Below are 8,817 nucleotides of genomic sequence, written 5' to 3'. Positions count from 1 at the left end.
TACCAGGCACTATTATCACGAGGTCTTCCCTGATTACATGAGGTGACGATTCCTGGAGGCTGTCAGTTTACATTGTAGGCTGGAAAGAGCGGGATACCTGAAGTGATAGTAGTTAGCGGTGACGGAACTTAGTCCTGATGTGCCTACTTACCTGCGGACATGATTCGAGTTGTAGTTTTATCGGCATGTGTGTTCAACTCTGCTAGGGTCCCCGAGAGTCTACCGTGTACTTACACATCGGTGGTATGATTGAAGCTGAGCGTCGAGGGCGAGACTGCATTCCAGGATGAGAAGTGTTCTGTTTCGAAGGGATCAAATTCGACTACTTCGATCAGTGATGCGGGTATTCGTTATCGTTGTACGCACTTTGTGTATGCGATGAAATGCTTGAGCTAGCGCTGTTGTGTTGTTGGACATCTGTTGGTGCTTCTGAATCTCAACAAATGTGCATGCGACAAAGATTGAATGGCCCTACCAGCAAGTTGATTCGAGGCCAGTTCAAACATTCCTTCAGAGGTAGCGATCTCAGGAAAGTCCTGTGACATGCCGGCAAGGCTGAACTCAGTATTTCCGACGGGAGAGAATGTGTCCAGGAACGAAAAGTCAAAGTCCATGTTGGATGCTGTCTCAGGATTGAATGTTGATAATACGTTTGAAAAGATATGGGAAGAATGCACGAACGGTATGTGCATTCGGGATGGATACTGGGTGTTTTATGGCTGATGCGGCTGAAGCGGGGTGTCGTTGCCCTTTGAGAAGTGTGCCCTACGAAAGCGGCAGGGGCACTGCAGGATGCTGACCGGTCATGAGCGCCACCACACAACCTTAACGCTCACCAACACCCCACACATAACCTTCGTAGTATTTGCGGTAGCTCCTCATCCAGTTTGACTTGTACCCTGCGATAGCCTCTGACACATGTGCCAAGTACTGATCGTTCTTCTGTTGCTCTTCTGCACTTGATGATGGAAAGAACTTTGCTTTGATGACATGAAACCAGAAAGTTGATTCGACTGTAGCCATCAGGCCCAGGCCGGCATAGACGGTATAGCGAACGGCGGAACGAGAGTCGCGGATTGCTTGGAAGAGATTGAAAGATGGGAGAGTTGGGTTGTGACTAGGACTTCGAGGGACTGAATCCGACGCCTTGATCGCTGGTGCCGGCCCCTTGCCTGCTTGTATCGAGTGACGGAAGGCTCGTGATCGCGCAGTGTTGTGAAGGGTGTAGTAGCCCGAGAAGATATTGCGCATTGGGGTTTTCGCGAACTTGGCGAGCGACATATTCTAATTCCTGAAGAGAAAGCCGAAGATGGACAGGAGTGTATGAAAAAAAAAATGTGCATCTACTACCTCTCTCTGCGGTCATATACTCCACCTTGTCGCACTCTGCTGCCTCGTTCGGCGCCAAGCATCTCTGAAATGTTTCGTCCGCATTGGGCCAGAGACTGCGAGAACTGGCGTACTGTCGTAAGCACAGCACAGCCATATCTTTCCTATGCAAATCGCATGTGAAGATTAGAAAAAGATAAGACAGCGACAGGCGCAAAAGGCGCTATTATCGACCGAGCTCAAGGTTCGGTGTGAAGAACAGGCTGGCATGCTTCCACTGTGTAGAGCGTGCATCAGTTTAGTGGGTCGCTGCCACGCGCTGGCCTCTGCGACGAACGTCGATACTGCTCGCCGTTATCGAGCCACACCGCTTTGGTCGCGACCAGTGGTGCACAAATGAGGCAATACGCCAAGATTTCGACAGGAGGTGGGTTATTTTTGCAGCGAGATTGCGGGCTGGGGTGCGCGTGAAGCGTAATTTCTGGGTTTTCGCGCCATGGCCAAAACCGTGCGCCAGGCCGAGTGACGTCGACGTCGACGTGCTTCACGATGGCGCAGGCAGATGCAGTGGCAGGTGGTGTCGAGCAGCGAGCGGATGGTGAACACATGGCCGGAGCGTGTGAGCCGACAATGCGGTCGTGTTTGGACGAAACCAAACAGGGAAGCACGGCGGGATGATTGGGAGGCTGGCTATGGTGGGGAAGCCAGGCCGACTGGGATCCGACGGCGTCTTGTCCGTGTTGACCCAGCTAGCGGCGCATCGCCGCAAGCCTCGCAGCCAGGCACGCGCAGTAGTGGTACAAACATCAACACAAGACCGTCCCTTTGTTGATTTCCTCGCATAACACCTGCCCTGCCGCCCTGCAACTACGCCGATTATGACAGTTGCTGCCAGCCGCCTCGCATCGCAGTCTTCGTCTTTTTGTTCCGGCGGCACTCCACCAGACGCAGTAATAGCGCCGACTGCCCCGCGGTGAGGGCTCGCTGCCACCGATGGAAACAAGCAGCGTGGGCAGCATTCCGGGCCCGCGGTGTTGCTGTGGGAGCATCGACTGTGCCTACCTCGCCCACAACGGGCGCCTGCTCGAGGGCCTGGAGCGCGATGTGTCAAAGGCCGCCCAGCTGGGCCAGGTACGTTTGCTTCAGTCACTTCCGTGTCACCCCGCGACTATGCATTTACACGTGCCGCTAGCACTGCTCTCTCCACCCTCGTATGATGAAGGAGACGCCACTTACCTTTGCTCTACAGGCTCTCCTTATCCGCCATGAAGCCTATGTTGTTGACTCGGAACGGGAACGCCGGCAAATGGTAGCCACCATCGACAGCCTCGAGAAAGAGAAGCTGGCGCTCGAGGCCAAGAATGCCCAGACCATCAAGGCGAACCGCGACCTCCTGGACCAGCTCGAGACGCTCAACGACGCCGTCGCCAGCTCCGATTCCCAGATCCAGGCCCTGACCGACACGCTACGCTCGACCGAAGAGGAACTCGACCGCCTCAGCTCTCTCGCTGCACAGACGCAACATCTGGAGCAGCAGCTTCTCGAACTCGAACTGGAACAAGCGCAACTGCAAAGTAACATTGCTGCCAAGCTTGTCGACGAACGCACCGCCATACAACGCTGGAAAAATGCCGAACGGACTATTGGAGACCTGCAAGACCAAATCGACCGCATCGAAAGAGAGGCTCGCGAGGAACGGCAGCGACATGTCGAGGTTGTGGCGCGCATGGAACGGCGAATGGCAGTCGAAGGCGAACTCAACACGGCAGCCGGACGACTCAAGGCAAAAGCAGGGCAAGAAAAGGCTGGCACCAACGTGGTTTCGCACTTCGTCAAGGACATTCTTCTCGACAACGCCAATCTGCAGCACGGTATACTCGAACTCAGGGAAATGCTCGGCAACTCAAATGAAGAGGTGGAGCGACTGCGCGACCAGCTCAAGCTGCACCAACCCGTCTCCTCGTCCCCTACCCAGGAAGCCTCCACGCCAACCCTACAAAAAGAGCTTGAAATGGAATCAGACGGCCTTTTGAACCAGGAACTGCACATCCACCACCACTACCACGGGCCCAAAGGCGGCAAGAATCTTCCCAAAGCGCAACCCTCACGACGCCCCAAGAAGAAGCGATTCAGTCTGACGCCAACACACTTTGACCCACCGCCGCCCCAGCTCGACCGCTCTTCAACCGCCACGATTCTGAATCAGACTGCTGTGTCTGTGCCCAACACGCACCGCTGGTCGCAGGCAACGACTCTGACCGCCGGCTCCGTGCCCAATTCGCCAGTCTCTGAATCACACCGTGGCTCCATGTACGACCGAGTCTTCAGCGACGTTGCATATGACTCCTCCCGGCCTACGAGTCCGCCAGACTCGATCGATTTACAGTCACCCATGTTCGGCCCAGCACGATCCATCGACTCCCGAGACCCAGATGCAACGCCCCGCCATCGACGCCGCAAGTCGTATGGTCTCAGGGCCGCCGGGTCTGTCGGCGATTCGCAGTTCGAGCACGCCCATTTCCATGTCTGGTAAGAGTAGTCCTGCCACAGCCATCGTCTCAGCAGTCAGTCCTGCAAATTCGCTTGGAAACGATGTCTTCACGCTCTCGCCGCACATCCAACCACTGCCTCAAGCTGCGATCCCAGAAGAGACGGAGGATTCCTCGATATCGACTGCTGGAGCCTCTTCAATAGCTTCGCCGTCTTCGCTACTATCGCCGGCCTCACAAGTCTTTGCGCCTAATGACCTTCTATCGCCGCTTACGTCAATGCGTCCTGGCCTCCGTCGCGCCACGTCTCACGAATCTCTCATTTCAGTCTCCGGCATGGATATCCACACGCTTCAATCACGACCCTCGCAACTCCTCTACTCCGCGTCGCCCCGCTTCTCCACGCCCGGCAACGCTGGCTCAATCGGCCCCGAACTGACCCCCTGGACCGCCACTGCCCACGGCCAACTCTCTCGCAAAACATCCGAAAGCAGCCAGCTCAACCGCACCATCCTCTACTCCACCATGGCGAACCAAAAGCGCGGCCCCCGCAAGAGCGACGGCCCCCAGCCCGGCTCCAGCGGCGGCATCACCAAGAAAGTCGGCGGCTGGGTCTTTGGCAAATGGGGCGCCACGCCCGCATCTCCCACCATCCCCGAACCACCCAGACCAACATCGTCGCATAGTCACGAGACACAGTCCAGCCTGGGCACCACCCTTTCAGAAGGTGCGAAGAAGAAGGACAAAGCTGCTGAACGCCCGAAGCCGAAACTCCGCTCCAGCGGCGTCAACCAGAACGGTCCCATTTGGGGCTTCTTCGATATCCCCGAAGTGCCCACGAAGGTCGTCGTGCAGGATTATGATGCCGAGGCGCTGGGGGATGCGTTGGCTGAGGAGCACAAGTAAAGGCGACCTGCTATTTTTTTGGATGATGATTTATACCCATGATACACTCACTCGTTTTGCATGGCGTTTTCTTTTTTTAGTCATGGTGCATTGGCGTTTTTGTTTCTCCTTGCGACGCTCGTTACGGTAATGAGATTTGCTGCATACATACATACTGGATAGACACGAGATTGAGAGACTGAGAAGGAGAGCACAGATACCCCCCCATCATATTTGCCGAAACGGCGAGGTCTTTTTTTATTTATTTAGCGTAGCATAGTAGGAGGAAGGAGGAGTATTTATGAAGTCGGATATGCATTTTCAAGGACGTGTGCGCTTTTTGTGAAGTTTGGTGATGATTGTTGTTCGTTCCAAGTTTGAGACATGTTGTTCGCCAACGCAGGTATTGAAAGTCAACTACTTGCAAGCAATCTAGTGTCATGCGACGCATTAATTGTAGTTTTGCCTGAGTTGACGTTGCTCTGTTCGAGTGAGCGTCAACGAGTCCTGCACAAGGAGTTTTTCAAAAGGCAAAGCGTCAAAGTGTTTCAGATGAGCGGGTTGGGCATTCCTTCGTCACTAGTCTCTCCACGGATCGTGCTTATTTCCTTTCCTTTTTCCGTTTCCATTTCCTCCATTCAAAATGCCGAAACTAACCTCATAAGTCAACGATCATCTTCCGAGTCCGAATCGGGGATGAGGCCGCTGCCATCTTCTGTTATGGTATGCCACACTGCTCCGACTTCTTTGCGCCAGTACTTTTCGGCGAAGTCCTCCACGCTCCACACTCGGATGTCGTGCAGGTGTTTTACATGTACGTAGGCGTGGAAGGCTAGCTTTGGTAGGCTTTCGTTTTCTAGCCCTCTCTGAAGACCCTGCTTTGGGTTCGCCTTCATGAGGCGTTTCCCTGTGTGCTTCCACGTACAATTCTTTCCGATCAGGTGCACGAGCCAAGCGTACTGCGGCAATGTAATACCTTTCGATGTTGCGGAATGCTGCCTCTTCAGAAAAGAAGGACGTCATGAGCTTCTTCCAGTCGAATGATATGTGACCCTGGTCTTCCCATGCTTTGATAGAGACTTGGTCTCGGAACGGCGTAAGATGAATCCTCAGTCCAGAAATCTCAGGGTCATTTTGGTAGGTCGCGAGGACATTCGTGGTCTCGAAGAATAATCTCATCTTGTGCCTGATGATAGCGAATGGTTGCCCACTTGTGCGAGTAGTCGCGTTGTGGTCCTTGTAGTGGAATGCTTGCCGCACGCATTCGTTACGCTCTTTGTTCGACCAGCCTACATACCCGCTAGATGTAGAGCTTACGGGCCCGTTCACTTGGATAGTAAAAGTCGCCGAGGACGATGTGGCATCTACAAGAGCGTGGCTTGGCTTGGCACGGATATCGAGATAAATGGTCTCACAGTACCGATTATCCCGTGTTATGCTCCACTTGATGCGCAAATCCGGGAGGAATCTGAGGCGGAAGGTGTACTCTGCTTCGATCTTGATACCGTTAGAGATCTGGCGACAGGTCGTCCACAAGTCGAAGGGGTCGTCGATGTTGCTAAGGACTTTGCCCCAAAGCTCAAATGGAAGTGGAGGGCACGGCTTTGTCGCCGCCATGGTGAAGGCGAGTGATCTCGCTGCGCTGAATTGGCTCATCGCCATCGCGCGATACTGCAGACTGTGTTCTTGCTCAGCACTTGATCACCACCTAACCTATCAGCAGGCTACTTATAAGAAGAAAACAAACAATACCTTTAGGTGGCGCAAACAGTTGTATTTCGGTGAGTGGAGGCAGAGATCTGGAGGCGCAAAGTAGCTGCAGCACTTTAGTAACCGAGCTCTAGCGTGGGCGGATGACGTAACGCGCGTTCCTGCCTGTTAGGTGAAAGGTGAAGGAGCAATCGTCGGCGCTGCTTATATAACAAGATCTCTATAGCACGGCATTGAGTATCACAAGGTACTTCTTATAGTATGTCATCCATTTGGTGAGCACACTGTGCTATTTAAGTCGACTCGTAGGACTTCTCGTGCGTCGTAGTTGCTACATACAGTGACAGCTATCTGCTTCTTTGCAACACAAAATTCCTTCCCGAGCCTCTTCCAAGAATTAGGGAAAGCCAAAGTTTTCTCACATAGCCATGTCCTTGCCACAGGCTTGCCTTTGGGCGCGGTCAAGCATTCGCCAAGAAAGTGAATTACCAACCATCCTCATCTTGCCTCTTGTCCTTCTTCTTCCTACGCGACCTAGGGTTATGCCCGGTATCTCCAGGAGCTACGCACTCATCCTTAATCTTCTGCCGAGCCTTTTTCTTCGCGAGTGACTTGCTTGGGATGTAAGAGCGGTCATCCAAGCCGTCGCTAGGATCGTCGCAAAGAATCTCATCATCGATGTCGAGCTCGAGCCTGGAAACATGGGCCAAGGGCTGGACGATAGGGGTAGCTCGCGAAGGCTTGCTCTCGAACGAGACTTCTCCGAATTTGCGCATCCAAAGTAGCTTTGCTGTTGCAACGGCGGCTATTCTTGCAGCATCGTACTTGTCTTTGTGGAACGCTCTTACGTGCTTGCGTACATGGGCGCGGAGCTCGCGACGCTCGGTAATGGCCTCCTCAGCCTCCCAGGGCGGATCGAGGCCAATGCCAGAGTAGGCTTTGCGGAGACGCTGCGAGTAGGCCTCTTCATATAGATGTGTGTGATCGGGGGCAAGAGCGGAGACGACAGCTTCAATGTGGCGGGATTTGACTTTCATATATGACTGCTGATCCTTCATTGACATGTTGTGAGAGAGGGGCTGTGGCTTGCTAGACCATCTCAGGGTTGGGCATCCTGTACGGAGGAATATCTTGGCTTTTCTGTGCAATCCGACCAGAGTTGCATCTTCAGTTGCGTTTATGCCATCTGCTAGCTTTCGTCGCACATGCACTTCTTCGGCGAAAAACGTGGTGATTAGAACTTTCCAGTCAAACGTAATGTGGCCTTGAGAGATCTTCGTGTTCTGTGGTATAGGATCAGGAACTGGCAAGAGACTGAGCTGCACTTCTGGTAAATCGAGATCGGTGGCGTAATCATCGCAGATATCCGGACATTTTATGTACGCTTGCATCGAGCGAAGCGGTCCCCAGGACCCCGCGTGACTCATGGCGCTGAGGTCATCCCAATCAACAATATTGTGCAACATAACCATACGTTCTTGCATGGTCTGAGGAGGCAGTACCGGCGGCCTTGAGTACGGACCGGTTGTCCGCAAAAGGCAGGACACAGAAGAAGATTTGAGTTCCGACTGAGTGTCGTCGATTGTAGCCTCAACGCTGATATGATCGCCATCATTGCCATGGTAACCCCAATGAATGTTCAAGTGCGGTAGGAAGTTCACGCGGAAAGCGCGCTCGGCATCAATCTTGAATTTGGACGAAACCTGACGACAGCTGACCCACAGATCATACGGATCCTCGACGTTCATCAGAATCGCGGCCCAAATCTCTGTGGGAAGTTCAGGCGCCGTGGTTTTCGAGGTCATCGCACTGCTAGGGACTGCAGCTGCTTTGGCGCAAGTGGTCGCGGCTGTCTGAGGTACTGTGACTTGACGTGCCCTGCGTTTGGCCATCTACGGAACGGGTCAGCTGATTACGCCGGTGGCGGGCGCAACTACTTGCCTTGCTATCGGAGACGCTCGAGAATTTCGCAGACTGTGTGCGCTGAGAGAGTGAGTTGCAAATGAAGGTGCTATAGGCTCAAGTATGGCGCTGAGCAAGATAGGGTGAGGTACGGATCACGTAATCTGGTCACGCTGAGTGAAAGTGGAAGAGCAAAATCCCAATCCGCCTCTATCCCACTCAGAGGATTTAGTCGGAGTAGCCTGGATCTGCTCAAACACAAGGCTAGGCAAGATATCTTGTAGCACGGAATGTATTCACACTTCCCTGAGGACTTGTAAGCGTGCTCCTGAAGACTATTGAATGATTCCGTGCGTGTGCGTGGCGGGCACGAGTGTAGTGTTTCATCACGCTAAAAATGGATGGATGACGTAATCTTGCCCCGCTTACCGAAGTGGTGAAAGTGAAAGAGCATCATAAGTAAACGCAAACAGGAATTCAGATTCAAAATCAAAGATATGCT

The 8,817-nt window shown here is 53.4% G+C and overlaps 5 protein-coding genes across 5 annotated transcripts; 1 reads left to right on the top strand and 4 right to left on the bottom strand.

Annotated features, from left to right (window-relative positions):
* Positions 1-62: 62 nt before the first annotated feature.
* SNOG_11487 (hypothetical protein) lies at positions 63-614 on the bottom strand (the record flags this gene model as incomplete). The annotated part of the gene is made up of 3 exons (XM_001801677.1): positions 63-97; positions 152-219; positions 457-614. 3 exons carry the CDS (start codon positions 612-614, stop codon positions 63-65), a joined length of 261 nt encoding a protein of 86 aa, XP_001801729.1.
* A 211-nt stretch (positions 615-825) lies between these two features.
* On the bottom strand, positions 826-1,281 carry SNOG_11486 (hypothetical protein; the record flags this gene model as incomplete). Its single annotated transcript, XM_001801676.1, has 1 exon — positions 826-1,281. The coding sequence occupies one exon, from the start codon at positions 1,279-1,281 to the stop codon at positions 826-828; it is 456 nt and encodes a 151-aa protein (XP_001801728.1).
* A 597-nt stretch (positions 1,282-1,878) lies between these two features.
* SNOG_11485 (hypothetical protein) lies at positions 1,879-4,724 on the top strand (the record flags this gene model as incomplete). Its single annotated transcript, XM_001801675.1, has 5 exons — positions 1,879-1,948; positions 1,990-2,126; positions 2,287-2,460; positions 2,579-3,792; positions 3,833-4,724. 5 exons carry the CDS (start codon positions 1,879-1,881, stop codon positions 4,722-4,724), a joined length of 2,487 nt encoding a protein of 828 aa, XP_001801727.1.
* Positions 4,725-5,368: 644 nt separating this feature from the next.
* SNOG_11484 (hypothetical protein) lies at positions 5,369-6,320 on the bottom strand (the record flags this gene model as incomplete). Its single annotated transcript, XM_001801674.1, has 2 exons — positions 5,369-5,617; positions 5,664-6,320. 2 exons carry the CDS (start codon positions 6,318-6,320, stop codon positions 5,369-5,371), a joined length of 906 nt encoding a protein of 301 aa, XP_001801726.1.
* Positions 6,321-6,898: 578 nt separating this feature from the next.
* SNOG_11483 (hypothetical protein) lies at positions 6,899-8,305 on the bottom strand (the record flags this gene model as incomplete). Its single annotated transcript, XM_001801673.1, has 1 exon — positions 6,899-8,305. One exon carries the CDS (start codon positions 8,303-8,305, stop codon positions 6,899-6,901), a length of 1,407 nt encoding a protein of 468 aa, XP_001801725.1.
* Positions 8,306-8,817: the final 512 nt, after the last annotated feature.

Source organism: Parastagonospora nodorum (assembly GCF_000146915.1).
Source record: "Parastagonospora nodorum SN15 chromosome Unknown scaffold_19, whole genome shotgun sequence".
NCBI lineage: Eukaryota > Fungi > Ascomycota > Dothideomycetes > Pleosporales > Phaeosphaeriaceae > Parastagonospora > Parastagonospora nodorum.
Note: the sequence above shows the minus strand (reverse complement) of the source record. Positions and strands in the feature narration are given on the sequence as shown.